Here is a 24,007-nt window from a genome sequence, read left to right as displayed (position 1 = left end):
CGCCCTTGCTTTTCATCACATGCATGGACACAGTGACACGGGACCTCCAGACGCCCCATCCATGGTCCTTACTCTATGCTGATGATGTGTACCTCGCCGACAGGGAGCGGCAAGACCTCCAAGACCAAGGGCAGCAGTGGAAAGATCGCCTGGATGCAAATGGCTTGCGACTCAACCTCGCAAAGACGGAGTACCTGGAGTGTGGCCCCCAGACTGATAGTACCATTGGCATCGACGGAACGGATCTAAAGAAAGTTCAACACTTCAAGTACCTCGGATCAATACTGTCATCGAACGGTGACACCCTCCTGGATGTCCGCGCACGTGAGAGTGCCGCCTGGTCAAAGTGGCGCCAAGTCACGGGAGTGCTATGAGATTGCCGAATGCCCATCCGCCTAAAGTCCAAAATCTATAAGATCATTGTACGCCCTGTCGCCCTGTATGGAGCCGAATGTTGGCCAGCGACTGCCAAACATGGCCAGCTTCTACACGCCATGGAAATGTGTATGCTCCGCTGGTCACTCGGGCTGACAAGGCTAGACCACGTCATGAACATGAACGTCAGGAAGCGGATGGGAATAGCGCCCATTACGGAAAAGATGCGCGAGGCTCGTCTCCGCTGGTACGGCCATGTAACACGCAGCCATGAGAACTCAGTGGCGAAGACAGCTATGCGCCTTTACCCACCCGGTAACCGGCCACGTGGCCGCCCAAAGATGAGATGGATGGACCGGATCAAGCAAGATATGAAGGACGTGCAAGTCGCCCCGGAGGACACTACGGACCGGAATAAATGGAGAGAACTAGAAAAATTAAGCACATAAGGAAGATCATTAATGTACATAAGGAAAAGTAAAGGACCTAAAATGCTGCCCTGTGGAACTCCCATAGAACACACTCATGGCTGTGATGTTACTGAGCCGATTTTTACAGTCTGAGATCTGTCACTTAAATATTATATAAACATATCTATTGCGGAAGAGGACAAATCAAAAGAAAGAAGTTTATTTAACAAAATTTGATTAACTGTATCGAAGGCTTTTTGAAAATCTATGTATATAACTCCGGTAACCTGACCCTTATTTAAAGACACACGTATCTGCGCAGTAAAAAGCAGCAAAGCCGACATGGTTGACCACAAGGGTCGAAAGCCATGCTGGCAATCACTGAGCAGCTTATAGTTTTCAAGGTAATTGATTAGTTGATTATATAATGTTTTTTCAAGTAACTTGGAAACAGTTGGGAGATTTGCAATTGGGCGGTAGTTGGAGACCTTGGTTGGATCATCAGACTAGAGTCCTGCACGGGTTCGGGTACCCGCGGGTGACCCGCAAATTTTGCTCAAACGGGTGAAAAATATCCAACTGTGTCGGATACGGGTGCAGGTCGGGTCGGACACGGGGGAAACACGGGTCTAAACACGGCCAGCTCGCGTTTTTCCTTATCAGTGCAATAGAGACTCTAAATAATCTGTTGACTTTGATCTTCCATACACGTTTCATACATCAATCGATCCTGTTAAGTGTGTATTATTTTTGTGTATACTCACAATAAAAACAAAGTGTTGTGCTTTTTGCCAAATAAAGAAAAATAAACATGATGCGAGTTCTGCTTTCTCTCTGTCAGTGTAGTCCATTCTGAAATGCGTCCGAAAATGAACTGTAACTCTGAATACTCAGTCAAACAGGCATACAGACACACAGGCATGAAGCTTGAATTCTTTTCTTTTAAATGAAGTATTTTTTATAAAAAACAAATATTCACAGTTTATGTAATATGTATGAAAAGAGAGAGATGTCAGTCGTTCTCATCTCAGCTCATTAAGTTTTAATGTGACCTCGCCCACAGAGAGCGCGCGCTATTCAAACGCAAATAATCTGAGGCGATCCACGCAAACCTGTGAAACGCCCACATCAGCTGGATAACACACACCGTGAGTTCACTTTCAGACTCATGTACTTTACGACGCTGTGAGGAATATTACTATCTTAATAATAATCCTGGAAAATTTACCTCAGAAGTGCTGGAAGTTTCATTTCGAGGAGCAACGGATCCCGCTGAGGAATAGGTCAGTTCTAGATCTCCTTTGTTCTAATCGCAAGTGTCTGTACACGCAAAAGACTGTTTTACGCACAGATGCGCGCTGTTGTGTAGCTACTACAGCTGGCAAAAATACTGTTTAAAAATGAATCGCGTTTTTGTGTGTGAATGAACAGCTTTTACCAAACTCTATTGCTATACAGAGATGAGTAAAAATCGACTACAAAATCGGATAGATTATAAAGTTTTTACTGTAAAATACTGCCACATCAAATAAGCTTATAATGTTGCCAATTTCTGCTCATATGAATTGAATTACGTATGATAAAATGTATACTTTAGTTTTTACAAAGAAAGATTACACTGGAAATATTGTTACAATTTTAATTGTTGTTGTAATTGTATAACCTTTTTAATAAAATAGAAAAAAATATATATATATTAATAATAATAATAATAATAATAATATTATAATAATAATAATAATAATAATAATAATAATAATAATAATAATAATAATAATTATTATATATATATATATATATATATATATATATATATATATATATATATATATAATAGACTGTAAAAAAATATGGACGTAGTGTCCGTGACGTCACCCGTAGGTTTCTGAACAGCATTTTTGAAGCCTAAAGTAGGCGGAGCCGGCCGTCGCCATCTTGGCCTTGCGTCACTCCCGGATAACAGAAAATGGGCAAAGAGGCAGGGCGTGAGTGGAGCTGAGGAGCTCAATTAAAAGTTCCTATTTTTGCCCTTCGAAATATTATAATAGTTAAAAGACATGGCTACAAGTGAGACTGTGTATCGTAATTCTGTACTATTCTGCTAGTTGAAAATGCATTATGCAGTAACTTAATATTACTCTGAGAGTGTGTGTGTGTGAGACAGTGATTTATGTGCATACATGTCAGTCACTCTTTTTTTATAGTCTATGGTCCGTCAGCGCGGCATCGCTCGTCAAGTTCGTAGAGAGCTTATTCAGTCCATTTTAAATTATGATTTTGGCCACCTCTCCATAGATATATTGCCTATGAAGTTCAAGTAAATGCGCTAGAAAATCCGCGCTCATTCAAGGATGTGCATTTAACGTTATTGCATGGACGGAGAAAGCGCCGACGCCTGCAGGATTTCATCTGACGGTACATAGACGGTACATCAATTATAATCAATCTGTTCCGTGAGAGCAGAACGAACGAGCCTTTATTGACGTTTTTAAATCTGATAACTCCAAAAAGCAACAAAATTGTCAGACATCCATTAGTGCATGTTCACAGAGGAAAACAACTGAAATACAGCGCTGGTTGTTCTCTCGAATGATACTCGACGACAACGACGGAACCCAAAGCCGTGGGCGAAGTAATGGGTGTTTTAAATTGTATGAAATAATCCCGAAAAAAAGCACAAAACACTGCAGAGGTGGCAAGTTCAGCAGCTAAGGTGAACTGACGGACGGCTAGTAACAGCAGACAAACGGCTAGCATTGACATCAGCGGCAATCCACCTGTCACTCAAGTGGCCACACCCTTGCAGAACTTTAAATATTAATCAACTAAACGGAAGAGTTATAAAAAAATTCACCCCCCCTCACAGTTGTCATGAAGGGCAAAATTAGCTGTATAGACCAAAGCCACATACAGACACCAGGCTGTAAACATGTTTTTTTCTGCTGTAAAGTTGGTCATTTTAACATGGGGGAGATACAGATTTGACTCACTTCTGACAACAGCCTCAAGCGGCCAGTCAACGAATTGCAGTTTAACTCACTTCCGTGTTGGTTTCAAGAGAGAGACGGGGAGGTTGCCGCTTGATATATATATATATATAAATAAGGAAAATAAGTATTTGAACAACCTGCTATTTTGCAAGTTCTCCCACTTGGAAATCATGGAGGGGTCTGAAATTGTCATCGTAGGTGCATGTCCACTGTGAGAGACAATCTAAAAAAAAAAAATCCAGAAATCACAATGTATGATTTTTTAACTATTTATTTGTATGATACAGCTGCAAATAAGTATTTGAACACCTGAGAAAATCAATGTTAATATTTGGTACAGTAGCCTTTGTTTGCAATTACAGAGGTCAAACGTTTCCTGTAGTTTTTCACCAGGTTTGCACACACTGCAGGAGGGATTTTGGCCCACTCCTCCACACAGATCTTCTCTAGATCAGTCAGGTTTCTGGGCTGTCGCTGAGAAACACGGAGTTTGAGCTCCCTCCAAAGATTCTCTATTGGGTTTAGGTCTGGAGACTGGCTAGGCCACGCCAGAACCTTGATATGCTTCTTACAGAGCCACTCCTTGGTTATCCTGGCTGTGTGCTTCGGGTCATTGTCATGTTGGAAGACCCAGCCTCGACCCATCTTCAATGCTCTAACTGAGGGAAGGAGGTTGTTCCCCAAAATCTCACAATACATGGACACGGTCATCCTCTCCTTAATACAGTGCAGTCGCCCTGTCCCATGTGCAGAAAAACACCCCCAAAGCATGATGCTACCACCCCCATGCTTCACAGTAGGGATGGTGTTCTTGGGATGGTACTCATCATTCTTCTTCCTCCAAACACGTTTAGTGGAATTATGACCAAAAAGTTCTATTTTGGTCTCATCTGACCACATGACTTTCTCCCATGACTCCTCTGGATCATCCAAATGGTCATTGGCAAACTTAAGACGGGCCTTGACATGTGCTGGTTTAAGCAGGGGAACCTTCCGTGCCATGCATGATTTCAAACCATGACGTCTTAGTGTATTACCAACAGTAACCTTGGAAACGGTGGTCCCAGCTCTTTTCAGGTCATTGACCAGCTCCTCCCGTGTAGTTCTGGGCTGATTTCTCACCTTTCTTAGGATCATTGAGACCCCACGAGGTGAGATCTTGCATGGAGCCCCAGTCCGAGGGAGATTGACTGTCATGTTTAGCTTCTTCCATTTTCTAATGATTGCTCCAACAGTGGACCTTTTTTCACCAAGCTGCTTGGCAATTTCCCCGTAGCCCTTTGCAGCCTTGTGGAGGTGTACAATTTTGTCTCTAGTGTCTTTGGACAGCTCTTTAGTCTTGGCCATGTTAATAGTTGGATTCTTACTGATTGTATGGGGTGGACAGGTGTCTTTATGCAGCTAACGACCTCAAACAGGTGCATCTAATTTCGGATAATAAATGGAGTGGAGGTGGACATTTTAAAGGCAGACTAACAGGTCTTTGAGGGTCAGAATTCTAGCTGATAGACAGGTGTTCAAATACTTATTTGCAGCTGTATCATACAAATAAATAGTTAAAAAATCATATATTGTGATTTCTGGATTTTTTTTTTTCGATTATGTCTCTCACAGTGGACATGCACCTACGATGACAATTTCAGACCCCTCCATGATTTCCAAGTGGGAGAACTTGCAAAATAGCAGGGTGTTCAAATACTTATTTTCCTCACTGTATATATATATACACAAGGATAGATGTAAACAAAATCTTAAAAGGTCAATATAAGCCTTCTCTTTAAATAATTTTATTAAGCTTTATTAGTGACACATTTGGGTAGAGAATATATTCCAAATCTGAAAATACAGTATGAGAACAATTAACTGCACAATTACTAGAAATGTTTACCTTGGATATTATACAATTTGCAAGCACAATTTGAGGAAAAAACAACAACAACTGTGAACCAATTATATATATATATATATATTGTCCTTGCATTCTTTCTTGTGGCTCAGTCACACACCTGAATGAAAGGCTCATTACGTATGCAGCCTCATTATGCGGGGAACCATTGTCTCCTCAGGTGTGAATCACGCCCACCCGCATATTGCCTTTCCAAACAAAAAGTGTCGTACAAATTTTAAATCAATGTATTGTTTTATGTGAATGATTAGGAAGGATGATTTTCACATAATTTTGAAGAAAAAACTCTAGGCGACAAAATGCATTATTCAGAAGTCTTATTGACACATATTTAGTATGTGTTTTGTGGCCTTATTTCAGACATTTTCATTTTTAGTTTTTTCAATAACCATGCATAAACATTATTTTCTCAAAAATACAAACATGTACATACATGTTGCTCACATATTATGGTAGCCATGTTTGTGCTAAATAGAGTGTAATTACACCTTTGCCATTAATATGTTTATAAGCAACTGAAAAAAGCACAAATGTAAGAGCATGTCAGAACATCTCAAGGACCCCAAAAACACCTTAGACCCCAGAGGGTTAAAGTTAGGGATGTCCCGATACCACTTTTTCACTTCCGATACCGATACCGATGCCGCAGCTTTGGCTATTTGCCGATACCGATATCAATCCGATATTTTTATTTTATTCTTGAACTAATACTAATAATAATAAAATATAATGTAAGCACTTTGCTCAATTAGCCACATAAAAACATCTCACTCAAATGGAGAACAAATACTTCTCCAGTATATAGTCCACAACAACAGTTGATAATGAAAGACTGCCAGCCTTTATTCAAAAGACCTTGAGATATGTATAACCTGAATGAATTTAATTTGCTTAATTTGCTATATTTCAGATCAATATATTTGTTTCCTTAAAATTTTAATTAACCTTAACTTTATTCTCATCTGAATTATAAATAATTTATTTCTGTATAAAATAATACTACTTTTAAAAACACATTTGATTTTATTTTTTATTCAATGTAGAATGTGTAACTTAAAAATAAACAGATTAGTGCTCTGTTTTAGGACAAGAAATGAAAACCAATGCAATGATGAATGTCCAAAAGATGAGATAATTTTTGCTTTTAAACAGCGTGTGTGTGTGTGTGCGTGTGTGTGTGTGTGTGTGTGAGATTTTGGTTGGGTGACAGTTACAGTTTGACAAGAGTTGACAGTTTGACAAAAGCACAATGTTGTGTTTTACACAAATATAAGTAGGCTAAACACTTTTTGCAGTTTTAATGATGTCCTGTATGAAAATGACGGAGTATGTTTTTATGTTTCCACTGTTCGATCGCGCCCGTGCCTCTCTCTCTCTCTGACACACACACACACACTCCAGCATTGCAATCTTGACATCGCAGCCTGTTAATTTTGCTGCGTCCAAACGCGAATAGAGCGTCAAATTTGCGTCTATCGCGTCTAGTTCGATGCTTGAACAGTTTGAATCCATTCGCGCGTCCAAAGCGAATAGGACGCGCCGCGCGCGTATAATGATTGTGAGCGTTTGAAGCGATATAGACGCGCGTTCAGAGCTAAGGCGGGCTACAGATTAGGTGTCACTAAAGAACCCGCATATGCGCGTATCTAACAGTAACGTTAGTTCCGTATTACATTGATTAATGTGCACGCGAGATTTATTTATTTTTATACCGTGTATTCTCTGTGTAAATCCATGCACCGAACGTACGTTCAGTACGAATACGTACCGTTCCACCCCTAATGGGTATCGGATCATAGGTATCGGATAATTTTTTTTCTCCCCTCCGATATCCGATCTAGCGTTTTGAGCCAGTATCGGCACGATACCGATGCCGTGGATCGGATCGGGACATCCCTAGTTAAAGTCATGCGTTTTGTTTAATTATCAACTGTAGGCTACACTACAACATACATTTTCTACATTCCAGTAGAGCCTCTGCACAGACGACAAAACTTATGAAGGAAGATTGTCAGCCGATCGCACCAGAAAATGAAGAAGATGAAGCTCGTCTTTAATCTGATAAATTATTGTTTTGTGAATCATTCACAAAATTGAGATGACTGACAGTGATACCCGGCAACTGATACTTTGCACGTGACGTCACAAGTACTGGCTGGCGGGCAAGAACGTCGTTCTCCAGCAACGAAACCCAGTAAACTAATCAAGGGTCGCCAGTTTTACTATACAAAAGTTGGTGTTTTGAGGTGTAAACGACATGCCAGATAGTTGTTGTGCAATTGGATGCACTAACCGCAGATGAGATAAGCAACCTTCACAGTATACACGTCTGTGCAAATTACCATCAAAGGTAATTTCAACATTTGTTTGAATACAATGGGTGTATGATCATGTAATTAATCGTGTCTTTAAGTTACTGTAGTTTTGTCAATAAACACCACCAGTATTCACCAGCTGGTTCGGCGAGTCAGCTGTTTGTGTTATGAGTCTAAGCTAGACTAACTGTACGTTCACACCGCCGCCGGCGAGAGCGGCAAAATTCATGGAAAATTAATGATTTCCGGGCACTTTGACGCTCTCGCCGGTGGCGGTGTGAACGTACAGTAACAGCTGTCGTCTTTTGCTAACAATAACAGAAGTGTGTGATAGGTTGTTTTGAGGTTTGCGATATCTATGATTTTCAATGAGAACCAGAGATGACCCAACAGTAGAGCTAGATTATTTACGGAGGAATTATTACTGCTCGATTATCTTAAAAAAAACTTGTCTGCTTTACACAATTTAGCTACCTTGGAGTTAATCCTAGTCCATAGTTATGCAGCTAGCTCGCTAACAGACTTGATAGCTACTAGAAAGTCCTGGAACTACAGGACTCAACGTTGAAAATACCCGTTTGTTGCCCGCCAGGTATCCGTGGTAGTCACGTGACTGCAAAGTATCAATAGCAACGGAAGACATTTTTCAAAACAGATTTAAAAAAGAGAAGACTTTCAATACAGTATTGCTTTCAATAAAAAAAAAGAAAATGTAAGAGAACACTAAATTAATTAAGTGTGAAACCCCATCGAACATTTCAAGGTATAAATAAAGTGTCGGGACAGTTTATTTATTTAAAACAGGGTTGCATCGAGTTTAGAGTTTATTCCCTTTGTGATGCAAAATAAGAAACACAGAATCTATTCTTGCGACATTTTACATGCGTATTGCCAACGAAATTGCAGCCAAGTTAAAAAATGAAAACGGTACAAAACCAAAATAGTTCAAAGCAACAAATTAAGAACATGCATTTTTCTTTGCCTCTCTCTTGCGCTGGATCTCTTTTTAGTACGTTTATTTTGTCTCCCTCACTGCGCGTGCCGGGTCTTTCTCGTAATTAAACATTTAAGGGTAAAAACACACCATACAGCTGATAATACTGTATATGTCGCTGCGTGTCATCCACACAAATCACGAAAGTAAAAACTGTAACAAATAGCTTTTGTTGCTTCAAAGACACAGCATGCCTTGCTGAATTCACCTTACAATAAAACAAGGTTGAACGCGAATTAAAGAGCTCTGTATCTGCTGATCACTCCCATTCTTTCATGGCATGAACGCGTTTTGTCAACAGTTCATGTTTAGATAATACCAGATTGTTAACAATCACACACACTGCTCACACACTCTAAAACTCTACAAAACCAGTTGAAACAACTGAATTGAACACTTCAATTGAAATTGTGTATGGAAAACCTTTAAATACAATAAATACAACTACAACATTTATATTTTAATAAAATATAGGGCCTACATTTGTACTTTTGGAGATTTTGATATTTATCCTTAAAAGAATTTTGCCTTTTCCTGCTCATCAGACTGGCTATCCGACACTCTCCAAGTCGGAACATTAACCCTCAGAGGTCGGAGATCACGCCGGCGTGATCTGCTCGCTTTTTTCCTTATGAGTTGAATTGAGACCCAAAATACTCTTTTGACTTTGATTTTACAAAACAAGTTTCATACATCAATCGATTCTGTTAAATGTGTATTATTTTTGTGTATACTCACAATAAAAACAAAGTGTTGTGCTTTTTGCCAAATAAAGAAAAATAAACGTGATGCGAGTTCTGCCTTCTATCTGCCAGTGTCGTCCATTCTGAAACGCGTCCGAAAATGAACAATAACTCAGCGAATACTCAGTCAAACAGGCAAACAGACATACAGACATGAAGCTTGAATTCTCTTCTCTTAAATGAAGTAATTTATATAAAAAACAAATATTCTCATGTTGTGAAATCTGTATTAAAAGAGAGCGATTCCAGTCGACCTCATTAGAGCTAATTCAAATGTAATGTGACTCCGCCTACGGAGAGCTCGCACTATTCAAACGCAAATGAATGAGGCAATCCAAGCAAACCTGTGAACGCCCACATATCAGTTTATTCAGATCATTACTTTAACACCGTCTCAGCAGCGCTGTGAGCAATAACAATAATGAAAAAAGTACCTCAGAAGTGCGGGTATATCGAGGAGCGAGCTGATCGAGGAATACTGTAAGTTTTTTTTTCTTCTCACGTGAATCGGGTTTCTGTTTTTGATGAATGAACGGCAGAGATGCGCGCTGTTTACCACAGCTCGCAAAAAGACAGTTTAAATTTAAATCGCGTGTGTGAATGAATGAGGATGTTTTAGCAAACTGTATTACTATGAGTAAAAATCGACTGAAATATGTTGAAATAAAATGTAGGCTATTTGTACGTATTTGTACGTAGCAATACGTATTAAACTGCAATTTTATATGCCCTAATATTTCATAAAAACAACGTTACAGTCAGGCGAAATATGAAAGACAACATTTTGTTGACTAGATTTGAGTACAGTTTTTACTGTAGAATATACTGCCACATAAGCTTTTGATGAAAAAAGTAGCCTACCTCAGAATATCGAGGAGCGAGCTGAGGAATACTGTAAGTTTTTTTTTCCTCTCACGTGAATCGGGTTTCTGTTTTTGATGAATGAACGGCAGAGATGCGCGCTGTTTACCACAGCTGGCAAAGACAGCTTAAATTTAAATCGCGTGTGTGAATGAATGATGATGTTTTAGCAAACTGTATTACTATAGCCTACTGAGATGAGTAAAAATCGACTGAAATATGTTGAAATAAAATGTAGGCTATTTGTATAAGCAATACGTATTAAACTGCAAATTAACATTTGTATGCCCTAATATTTCATAAAAACAACGTTACAGTCAGGCGAAATATGAAAGACAACATTTTGTTGAATAGATTTGAGTACAGTTTTTACTGTAGAATATACTGATAAAATAAGCTTTTGTTTAGCAATTTTTATATATATATATATATATATATATATATATATATATATATATATAAAATAAAGTCATCAACTAAGATGTTAGCTGTTCCAATTTTGGCTATATTCAAACTAATGAATACATAGATAGGCCTAAAATGTAGGCCTATAATCTTTTTTTTTTTTTACAAAGAAAGAGTACACTTGAAATATTGTTGAAATTTTAATTATTGTTGTAATTGTAACCTTTTTTAATAAAATAGCAAAACATATTTACAAGATAGATGTAAGCAAAATCTTAAATGGTCAATATAAGTCTTCTTCTAATTTTTTGTCCTTGCATTGTGGCTCAGTCAGTCAGAGTCACACCTGAATGAATGGCTAATTATGCAGAGTCATTATGCATAATGGGTGGGACATTTTGTATTCCAAGGTGTAAACCACTCCTCGTTCACGCCCACTCGCATAATGGCTTTCCAAGCAAAACCTGTTTTACATCAATTTAAATCAATGTATTGTTTTATCTGAACGATAAAGCAAGACTATTTTCACATAATTTTGAAGCCAGAACTCGAAGGAAGAACATCCATTTCTCAAAAGTCTTATTCATGCATATTTATTATGAGTTTTGAGGTCTTCTTTCAGCAACTTTCATTTTTAATTTTTTCAATAACCACGCATAAGCATTATTCTCTTAAAAATAAAAAAATATACATGCATGGTGATCACATATTTTGGTAGCCCTGTTTGTGCTATATAGAGTGAATTTACACCTTTGCCATTAACATGTTTATAAATAACTGAAAAAAGCACAAATGTCAGAGCATGTCAGAACACCTCCAGTGCCCAGAAAACACCTCAGACTCCAGAGGGTTAACACCTATAGTCCTGCACCCCCACTAAAGCAACTGAACTGCCTTCTCCAAACCTACACAGGCTATCTGAGTTTGAGACTGACTTAAAACAAAGAGAAGTAGCAATTCACACTTAAATCGCTATTCTAGACATTAGGCTATTAAAGTGATCCGCGAGCCAAACCTAAAGGCTTATTAGGCGGACATTTAAATAAGGAGTATGGCACCTAAACGAGAAGAGCTAGAACATCTGCTCTGCAATTCCAACATTGATTTTATAGGCCTCTCTGAAACGTGGCTGACACATAACTCTCCAGATTCTGTTGTAAATATGCCTGGGTATAATGTGTACAGGAATGACAGGGAGCATGGTAGGGGCGGAGGAGTTTTGTTGTATGTGAGAGATGTTTTTAATAGTAAACAGATTGTATGGCCAGAGGATATCCAAATTGAAGGTGTCGGAGTAGACGTATCCCTTTCATCTTCAATGTCATTTACCATAATATGTGTATATCGTAAACCATCTGCAAAGTTGGATTTCTATGAAAAATTTAAACTTCTTCTCAAATATTGTGATTTAAATAAAGAAACAATCATTATTGGTGATTTTAACGTAAATTGGAATGAAAAGAAGGTTAGAAAACATCTTAAAGAAACTACAGACCGCTATAATTTCACACAATTAATTCAACAGCCCACTCGGATAACTTCACGTTCCAAAACATTAATAGATTTACTTTTTGTCAATCGACCTGAAAGAATTACAAAAACATTTAACTTTATGACAGGCTTATCAGACCATAATGCTTTCTTTTTTCAAGAAAGCTCACAAAAAGACGTTTCAAAGTTTCACACAGTCATACTGTGTATAATGCTATTCCAAAAAACCAAATGCCAAACTTTGCGGCGGCTTTGCAAGAAACCGATTGGAGTGAATTAAATCAAAGTGAGGACATAGAGAATTGTAGTAATCTGTTTCAGTATAAAATCAATCAAGTAATGTTAAATTTTACCAAAAGAGGAAGCCATAATAAGAGAAAAGGAAAGTTGTTACCTTGGTTAAATGATGAGTGTAGGAAATTAATGAAGGAGAGGGATGTGCAACTTAAAAAATCATTAAAATCAAGTCTTACAATAGATAGGCAAAAATTCACATCCTTAAGAAATAAAGTCACTAACTATATGCGAAAGGCAAAAGCAAAATTCTTCACGGATATTATCACTGATGCAAAAGGGAATGGCAAAAAAATCTGGCAAAATCTCAACAAATTACTTGGTAGACAAAAGAAAGAATCAATTGAAGACTTTGAACTCAAAATTAACAACGCTGTAGTAAAAAACCCAAATTCTCTATCAAATGAATTTAACCAATATTTTTCTAAATCTGTTAGGGAGATAACTGAACTGTTTGAGCCACCTGAGAAAATAACTAGACCCATTGATCCTTCCAAGCCTGTGTTCAATTTGTGTGAAATAACAGAGCTGGAGGTAGACAACATCATTGGATCACTTAAGAGTTCCAAAGCAAAGGATGCTTATGGGTTAGATTCACATTCTCTAAAATTATGTAAAGACTCCTTAATTGCTCCAATAACATATATGATCAATTTATCATTCAAGCAGAGAATTGTTCCATCCTTCTGGAAAATGGCCTTAGTCACCCCAATCTTTAAATCTGGTGATAAATTAAATGTAGCCAACTACCGACCAATCAGTATCCTTCCAGTGGTCTCCAAGGTTGCTGAGAGGTGGGTTGCTAAAATTATAAATAAGCATCTAAATAAAGGCCACTCCCCCTTGCATCCGATGCAATTTGGGTTCCGCACCAATCATTCAACTGAATTTGCCAACAGTTTGTTTGTAGAAAAAGTAAAAAGTAAATTGGACAATAGTGCTTGTGTCGGTGCTGTGTTTTTAGATTTTAAAAAAGCATTTGACACTGTTAATCATGAGATTTTATTATCTAAATTGACATATTTTAACTTTTCTTCAAATGCCATTCAATGGATTAAATCGTACTTGGACTCAAGAAAACAGTGTGTTAACATTAACAGTGTCAAATCGTCTTTCCTAGATGTCCCCGTTGGTGTGCCTCAAGGGTCAATACTCGGTCCCTTATTATTTTCTTTATATATAAATGACCTTCCAAACACTTGTGTTGATGTTGAATTTCAAATGTATGCTGATGACGCAGTCATCTACACAAGTGCAAAAAGTGTTCAAGAGGCTTCTACCATCCTGACCTCCGCTTTGGTCCCTGTAAATGAATGGCTTTTTAAATCCTGTCTGCTACTTAATACTAAAAAAACTGTTTGTATGATGTTCACTAAACAGTCCCGCGACATAAAACAATCTGGTGTATTTTTAAGAGGAGAAGAATTAGAAATCGTCTCAGAATTTAAGTACCTTGGTGTGACCCTTGATTCCACATTAAGTTTTAAAAAACATGTAAAAAGAATATCGAGTACAGTAAAATTAAATCTACGAAATTTTAAACAAATCCGTCAATTTATACCATTTGAGGCTGCCAAAGGTTTTTTACATTCTATGATTTTATCACATATTGAATATTGTTGTACAAGTTGGACATTGACTGGTATGAACACACTCAAATCAATAGAATCACTCTATAAAAATGCCTTAAAAGTCTTTGATAAAAAACCAATGTCCTTCCATATTTGTAATATTTTACAAAAACATAATCTATTAAGTCTAGAGAATTTTAAACATTTTAAATATGCCTGTTTTGTTTACAAAGTGTTAAATGGATTAGCCCCATCTCCCATGTCGGACTTTTTTAAATCAAAGACTCACAGTGGTGCCAGGACACGGGCTTCCACTAGAGGTGATTGTGAGGTGCCTTTCAGAAGAACAGCCTTTGGACAAAATGCTCTGTCTGTGAAGGCTTGTAAGTTATGGAACAGTATCCCCATCACTGTCAGGGAATGTTCCACATTTCCTATATTTAAAACCAAACTCAAAGTGTGGCTTAAAGCAAACCAGTCTTGTGACCATTAAGTGACTTTTATTTTACTTTGCTTGTACTTATTCATTTTTGTCATTTTGTATGTTACAAGTTTTGTATTTCTGTAATTTGCCAAGGGACTACGGATGTAAATTAGCCCTGTGGTTATAATCTGGCATGTTTACGTCTGTTTTTGTTGTTTCAATGCAGATGTTCATTAATGTGCATTGTCCCTATCAAATAAATAAATAAATAAATAAATAAAAATAAATAAAAGTGTTGATAATGAAGGAATTAAATAATTTAGGCTACATGTAGTAATATTTCTGTCATCAAATAAATCTCGAACCACAGTGCTTCGTGCTGCTGTTAAACTAAATAACATTTATAGAATAATTATGAACTTAAATGAAACAATATCGCAACATTGAAAAATAAATTTTATTTATTGAATAAATACATTTTTACACTTTAATTCAGGGCGATTTAGCCTACATTTAATTAGAGCGAGATTTTCAGATTTTTTGTTCCTTAGTGTAAAATGGAAATGTATGGTAAATTTATTTTATAAATATAAGCAAAAACTATGGTGTAACAGTTTTAGAACTAGACAAATCTCTCTGCATCAATAATAGGCTATAAAATGCATTAATAGGCTAATATAAAAATTACAATAGTCCATGTTGGTTCGGGATTTGAACCCATGTCATCTAAATGATAAAAACGTAAGTTCTACCACTCGGCCATGAATTTACTTGTTGCAAACTGCCCAAACGTTCGTTACACCAGTGTGGGTTCACTCACACGAGTGAGAAGCGCTCTTCATTCGTCTCATTCCTCAATAGAATAGTAAAAATAATCAGCTTCATTGCACATAGGCATCTATTTCTGTTTGTTATTTTTGTTATTAATTTGTTTTTTGTTTTATTGTTTTTTTGTTATCGCACTACTCCCCCGGGGAATAGGCTTGGCACCCACCGACGTCTAGGCCTACAATATGAAAAATAGGTTAGCCTATATTGTTCTCATCTCTATTTTTAACTTTTTATTCTATTTTTCTGTCCTTAAAAAAATGTCTATTCTGTTTACCATAGTTGTAGTATCTCATCCTTACTGTTAATTGACATTAACCCCACTTACATTTCGGCAATTGAAAAAATGCGGCAATTGCTGCTGTTTTGCACAATATCCTTTTGCGCCACCTGGCGGTCATTTCGCGAATGACTTTGAAATGCAACTGGTTTATTTTTGCCTCAGTGGTTTTGCCACGCCGGCTGGCGCGGCGGTAATAGGCATTCTGGTTGGCTACCTACTGTAGTTCCTTCCAGCCTTTTGTTGTAGTCCTTAAAAAGCAATTTCTATGAAAGCAAATATCTCCCTTTGCTTTGAACTTTGAGCATTGTAACTTTGCAGATGTTGTTTATGCTCAAACAGCAACATTACACACTAACTAAAGTTAGACAAGTGAAATCATAATCAACCACCCCGCTAATCCTTATTCACTCTGAGTCTTTATGGTAGAGATTATCTTACCATAGTTCCTTAAGTTTACAGTGAGGATTCTCCAGTCCAGCAGAGAACAGCTTCAATCCTGAGTCTCCAAGTTTATTCTCAGACAGATGCAGTTTTCTCAGGTGTGAGGGGTTTGATCTCAGAGCTGAAGCCAGAGCAGCACAACCTTCATCTGTGACACCACAATACCTCAACCTGTAGAGAACAATGACACATATTAAACCTATATCCTGTTGATGTATTATAATATGATGATTATGCAATTACTCTGTTTAGTTTAAAGTCTGTTTTGTTTGTAGTATCTTTATGTAACCCAAATAGTAATGATGCATAACGATTGCAAAACTATGTGCAAAAATAATACCAATTGTACCAAACTATTATGTATGCATGTATACTTAACCATGTAAAATGAGTTTGTCTATAGTCTTTTTACTTATGTGTATGTTAAGAAGAACTATTCAATTGTGGTGTGTTGTATGAAATTTATATTAACCAACTTAGAGTAGAGAGCATTTACGTATCAGATAAAAATTGCTTTATAGAAACATTTAATGCTGTAGATAAGGTCTATTTTACAGAGGAAAAGGAGAAGAACACAGAGGAAAAGGAGAAGAACACAGAGGAAAAGGAGAAGAACACAGAGGAAAAGGAGAAGGACACAGAGGAAAAGTAGAAGGACACAGAGGAAAAAGAGAAGGACACAGAGGAAAAAGAGAAGGACAGAGGAAAAAGAGAAGGACACAGAGGGAAAAGAGAAGGACACAGAGGAAAAGGACACAGAGGAAAAGGACACAGAGGAAAAGGACACAGAGGAAAAGGACACAGAGGAAAAGGACACAGAGGAAAAGGACACAGAGGAAAAGGACACAGAGGAAAAGGACACAGAGGAAAAGGACACAGAGGACACAGAGGAAAAGGAGAAGGACGCAGAGGAAAAGGAGAATGACACAGAGGAAAAGGAGAAGGACGCAGAGGAAAAGGAGAATGACGCAGAGGAAAAAGAGAAGGACACAGAGGAAAAAGAGAAGGACACAGAGGAAAAGGAGAAGGACACAGAGGAAAAGGAGAAGGACACAGAGGAAAAAGAGAAGGACACAGAGGAAAAGGAGAAGGACACAGAGGAAAAGGAGAAGGACACAGAGGAAAAGGAGAAGGACACAGAGGAAAAGGAGAAGGACGCAGAGGAAAAGGAGAATGACGCAGAGGAAAAAGAGAGGAAAAGGAGAATGACGCAGAGGAAAAAGAGAAGGACACAGAGGAAAAAGAGAAGGACACAGAGGAAAAGGAGAAGGACACAGAGGAAAAGGAGAAGGACACAGAGGAAAAAGAGAAGGACACAGAGGAAAAGGAGAAGGACACAGAGGAAAAAGAGAAGGACACAGAGGAAAAGGGCCCAGAGGAGAGCTAACAGGAGAAAACACAGGCTACGTCAGAAACACCTTAAAATGATTATGAAAGACTTGGCAGCTCTCCAACTGATGACAGCAGATGAGAATTTAACATCGGCAGTGAGCTGTTTGAGTATAAGAGACTGATGAGAAGTGTGACGGCCCCTGTGTGATTGTTAATTATCTTTGTTCTGTTGAGGTGATTGCTGATTGGGTGCACCTGGAACCTGTGAGTGGTGCACCTGGAACCTGTGAACCAGTGGAGATAAAGCTCAACTTGGTCAAACTACTCGAGCATTCTCTTCTCTGCAATCCAGACGTCAACCATGGCCTGATCACTCCGACTACTATATTTTGTTTTGAGTTTACTTATGTTATAGAGACTTACCATCTGCATTTAAATAGTTATGTTTGGTGACTCTTTTGTTAAATAAATCACTTTTGATTATTTATGCTGCCTCGTTCCCTCTTTTGTCATGACCCGTGAGCCAGGTTGTGACAGAAGACTGACTAGGCAGATACTGATTGAGCGGTATCTCTCAATGCAAGAAACCTAGCTGATTACACCTTTGATTGAAACTTTGCTTTATATTGTAACTTTGCAATTCGTTTTTTGTTTACCTTTAGGTTCCTAGCTGCTTTAAGCATGCTGTTGTTCAGCCTATCTTGAAAAAGAACAATCTTGATGCAGCTTCATTTAAAAACTATAGGCCTATTTCTAAATTGCCCTTTCTTTCCAAAATTTTTGAAAAGGTTTTCGCGAACCAGCTAAATAATGTTTTGGATTCTCATAATATCTTTGATAAGTTTCAGTCTGGTTTTCGTAAAAATCATTCAACTGAGACTGCCCTCCTTAGGGTTTCAAATGATATTTTGATGGCTGCTGATGGGGGTAAATGCTCTGTGCTGGTTCTATTAGATCTTAGTGCAGCGTTTGATACCGTGGATCACTGCACTATGATTGATAGACTGAAAACAACTGTGGGCATTACTGGATCAGCTCTGGATTGGTTTTCCTCCTATCTTTCAGACAGGAGTTTCTCTGTGTCCGTAGGAACATATATGTCAGACTCTGTTCCTTTGTCATGTGGTGTGCCCCAAGGTTCTGTGCTTGGCCCTCTGCTGTTCAGCCTGTATATGCTTCCTCTTGGGAAGATTATTACTACGTACCGCTGAAATTTGTCATGTTGCGCCGCGTTATCGACCAGGCAGAACAATCCTTCCAACAACTATAGATCATTTCTCAAATAGCTTACCTGATCTATCTCAGCTGCTCAGTGAACCCAAACAAACAGATGAACTAGAGGAAATGACTAGCACTATGAGCACCATTTCTCTAGTACATTAGACATCGTTGCACCAATTAGATTAAAAAAGGTTAGAGAGAAAACTAAAGCACCATGGTACAACAGTGTTACGCATGTTCTAAAGAGAGAAACTCGTAATTTAGAGCGTAAATGGAAACAAACTAATCTAGAGGTCTTTAGAATCGCATGGAAAGACAGTATGTCACGTTATAAAAAGGCCCTAAAAGCAGCCAGGGCTGAGCATCTCCGCAAACTAATAGAAAACAACCAAAATAATCCTAGGTTTTTATTTAACACCGTCGCTAGACTAACAAATAAACAGACGTTACCGGAGCAAAATATTCCGTTACAGTGTAGTAGTAATGATTTTATGAATTTCTTCACTGAGAAAATAGAAAGCATCAGAAACACAATTGTAAATGTACAATCTTTAATGGTGTTTTATGATTCAGCCTCAATTATCACCCCGCAAGAACAATTACAGCGCTTTGCAACTATAGGACAGGAAGAGTTAAATAAACTTATCATTGCATCTAAACCAACAAAGTGTTTATTAGATCCAATACCAACTAAACTACTGAAACAAGTGTTACCTGTAGTGGAAGAGCCTCTTCTCAATATTATTAACTCGTCTTTATCCTTAGGTCATGTTCCAAGAATATTCAAGTTGGCAGTTATAAAACCTCTTATTAAGAAACCACAATTAGATCAAAATAACCTAGCAAATTACAGACCCATTTCAAATCTTCCATTTATGTCTAAAATACTAGAAAAAGTTGTGTCCGCTCAACTGTGCTCTTTCTTGCAAGAAAATGATATCTATGAAAAGTTTCAGTCTGGATTCAGACCGCATCATAGCACAGAAACTGCGCTCGTTAAAATCACAAATGATTTACTCTTAGCTTCTGACCAAGGCTGTATCTCAATACTAGTTTTACTTGATCTTAGTGCTGCGTTCGATACTATAGATCACACAATACTCTTAGACCGACTACAAAACTACACTGGTGTTCAGGGACAGGCATTAAGCTGGTTCAGATCATACTTATCAGACCGTTACCATTTTGTCTGCGTAAATGGGGAAAAATCGAAGATAACGTCAGTAAACTACGGTGTACCGCAAGGATCTGTGTTAGGCCCTCTGCTATTCTCTATATATGCTGCCACTTGGTAATATTATAAGAAAACATGGAATTAATTTCCACTGTTATGCTGATGACACTCAATTATATATTTCATCACGACCAGATGAAAACGCTAAATTATCTAAATTAACAGAGTGTGTTAAAGATATAAAATACTGGATGACATGTAATTTTCTGCTATTAAATTCAGATAAAACGGAGGTATTACTTATTAGTCCAAAAAACTGCCCACAAAACCTCTTACAATACAACTTTAATTTAGAAGGGTGTCCTGTTACTTTATCCTCTACAGTAAAAGACCTGGGTGTTATATTAGACCGCAACTTGTCTTTTGAAAATCATATTTCATATGTTACAAGAACAGCCTTTTTCCACCTTAGAAACATTGCTAAGCTACGTAACATGCTATCTGTTTCTGATGCAGAAAAGTTAGTTCATGCATTCATGACCTCGAGACTAGATTACTGTAATGCTTTATTAGCTGGTTGTCCTGCATCCTCAATAAACAAGCTACAGTTAGTCCAAAATGCCGCCGCTAGAGTTCTTACTAGATCAAGAAAATACGATCATATAACACCAATTCTGTCGTCTCTACATTGGTTACCTATAAAGTTCCGTATCAATTACAAAGTATTGCTACTGACCTATAAAGCCCTAAATGGTTTAGCTCCCGTGTATTTAACGGAACTTCTATCGCCCTACAATCCATCGCGCTCTTTAAGATCACTAAATTCGAGGCTTCTGGTCATTCCTAGGATATCTAAGTCCACTAAAGGAGGGAGAGCGTTTTCACATTTAGCTCCTAAACTCTGGAATGGCCTTCCTGATATTGTTCGAGGCTCAGACTCGCTGTCCCAGTTTAAAACTAGATTAAAGACGCATCTCTTCAGCCAGGCATTCACATAATACTTACATTTTATACTACAGTTGAATCAGATTGAATGCATTAATATTGCGAACAGCAGCTACGCTAATTATTTCCCATATGCTTTTCTGTTGTTATCTCGGGACGTTAGTCCCGAGGTAAATACAGATCGTCAGCTCCAGTTTGTATCCAGCCTCTCATGGAAACTACAGATTCTCCAACACCCGTGCAGAGACGACTCGGCGCCTGTGAAGAGACGACTCGACGCTGGCGATGTTTATGCCCTAAATCAATACATGATTAACTAACTGTATTTCTCTATGTACATTTCTGAAATGCACTTTCTGTAAAGCTGCTTTGAAACAATATGTATTGTGAAAAGCGCTATACAAATAAATTTGAATTGAATTGAATTGAATTGAATTATTGGTAGCTTTGGAGAAATATCATACCATTGTTATGCTGATGATATTCAATTATATTTATCTTTTAGCCCTGATAGGTGGGACAAATTGTCCTTGTTGCACAATTGCTTAGCCTCCATTAAAAATTGGATGGCAGACAACTTTCTGCAACTAAACCCAGACAAAACTGAGGTGCTGATTTTTGCACCGGACAACATTATTCCTAGGATTAGGCAGGCAATTGGGGCTCTATCATCCTCGGACTGTAATGTTGTGCGAAATTTGGGTGTCATTTTTGATAAATCTATGTGTTTTAGCAGTCATGTTAAATCTGTGGTTCGTTCCTGTTTTTTCCATCTCAGGAACATCGCTAAGATTAGATCTGTGGTTTCCAAAAAAGAGATGGAGATGCTTATTCACGCTTTTATTTCTTCTCGTCTTGACTTTTGCAATGTACTGTACACTTGTTTAAACAAATCTTCCATGGACAAATTGCAAGTGGTACAGAATGCAGCTGCAAGACTTTTGAATAAGACCAACAGGAGAGCACATATTACACCTATACTTAAGGCTCTACATTGGCTTCCAATTAGTTTTAGAGTACAGTTTAAAATTTTAACCATTACTTACAGAGCCTTGCATGATCAAGCTCCCTCTTATATCCAGGATATACTGCATGTATACACTTCTGGTCGCTCTTTGAGGTCTTCAGGCCAAGACCTTTTAACTGTTCCTAGAACACGTTTTAAAACAAGAGGTGACCGAGCCTTTTGTGTGGTGGCTCCAAGGCTCTGGAACTCTCTTCCATTAACCTTGAGAGCTTTGGACTCCGTGGAAGCTTTTACAAAACGCCTTAAGACGCATCTTTTTAGAAAAGCATTTAATTAGCAAAATGGTTTTGTATGTTTTTGTGTATGTGTATATTTGTATGTTATGTTTATGTGTATATCTGTTATGTGTATATTTTAATTTTGTGAAGCACTTTGTGACCTTTTTGTCTGTGAAAAGTGCTATAGAAATAAAGCTTACTTACTTACTTTATTTCTGGAAAATTACAATTAATAAATTACTATTATATTAATTGCAAGCAATTGTCTACCAGTATTGTTGTTAATAAAACCTTTAGCAAGAACTGACCACAGAGAAGTCTTCTGAACAAATTGTAAGTACCATTTGAATGCTTATGATCTAGGTCAGATTTGACTTACTCTACCTAGCCTGAGACTAATAAATAAGGTTAAATGTGTGAAGGTTAAAATACACACCATAAAACAATCCAAAGATAAACATAACACTTAAAGAAGAAATAACATAATAATGTCAACATGAAATATATACAAATACTCATTAGTTGAAATGAATATACAGTTTGTCCAGGATAAAAATCATTATATCAATGGAAAGTCCCCATAAAACATGGAAACCCAACGTGTGTGTGTGTTTAATGTATTTGTAAACATTAAGGAACGTGTGTGTGTAGGGGCTGGGAGAAAAGAAAATTGATTCACCTGACTATCGCGATTTTTTTTGTTTACGATTTTAAAATATTTTTTTATTTATTCCAGAATCGATATTGATTCAAATTAAATTGCTTTTATTTTTGTCCTTTCTTACAGATGAGGTTGACAGAAGTTAGCTACTTTTATTCCAACAGAGGATGAAATGTGTCATCTATGAGTGTTGAGTAACATAATATACCTTTCAAGTGGACGCATGGAAGCGACGTGAGACTGAATGCACTGAAAAGCCCTCACTCTACTCATATGCTGAGAGAGAGATAAGACAGTAGAGCTGCACGATTAATCTCTAAAATACTGTGATCTCCATTCAAAAACCCACACGATCTTCCAATTCATCTGTCGACTAAACCTTTGACAAAATCATATCGCAACATTTAAGTCTGTGTTGGAGCTGCCGCTGATCCAGAGAGAGAGACCCCATGGTGGACTAGTGTTGAAAAATAAAAATAAAATAAAAATATTGGCAATACATTGCAATATCGAATCACAATACTTCAGGGATGCAAACACATGTATGGTCAAAAAAGATAGAGGGTATCGAAGCTCTCGCCCCGCGGCAAATATCCAGATACTTACAAAGGATTAAATTCATCACAATTATGTAAGTTATCATTTTGCAGTGTAAGATTACAGTTAACACCTTTAAATATTACATAAATGTATTATGTATTTTTATTAAACTTAGTGTATAAATGAGCAGCAAAAAGTAATTCTTGAAAAAATCTGCACAGTAATTTTATAAAATCTAAACATGTTAATAAAAACGAATTATTATTAGTACTCTTATAAAATTCAATCAGGCAATCATACATTTCACAGTTTTATAATTATATATGAATGTCAAGAATTCAGAAATGTAGGCTATATATTTATATAGCCTACACTACACATAAATAATATACAATTAAATTATGCTTAATTTAAATGTATTGAGCAGGCTAGGTATAAAAAATATAGGCTTTTAATAATCTTTCAGTGCGCAAAACCATGATAATATGAAACGCTTCAAAACAGAGTGCACAAACCGCGTATGCGTATCGCGGGTGCAGAATGATGTGCTCAAACCAA

The 24,007-nt window shown here is 37.4% G+C and overlaps 1 protein-coding gene across 2 annotated transcripts in view; it reads right to left on the bottom strand.

The window, feature by feature from the left end:
- Positions 1 to 24,007, bottom strand: part of LOC307167411 (protein NLRC3-like) — a 102,461-nt gene that overhangs the window by 6,118 nt on the left and 72,336 nt on the right. For both annotated transcript variants that reach the window (XM_079886487.1, XM_079886486.1), the window contains one exon: positions 16,329 to 16,502. In XM_079886487.1, coding sequence (XP_079742613.1) covers positions 16,329 to 16,502 — 174 coding nt within the window. The remainder of the gene's footprint in view (positions 1 to 16,328; positions 16,503 to 24,007) is intronic.

Source organism: Squalius cephalus (genome assembly GCF_949319135.1).
Source record: "Squalius cephalus genome assembly, chromosome: 11".
NCBI lineage: Eukaryota > Metazoa > Chordata > Actinopteri > Cypriniformes > Leuciscidae > Squalius > Squalius cephalus.
The sequence above is the reverse complement of the archived record's forward strand: the minus strand, read 5'-3'. Positions and strand labels throughout refer to the sequence as shown.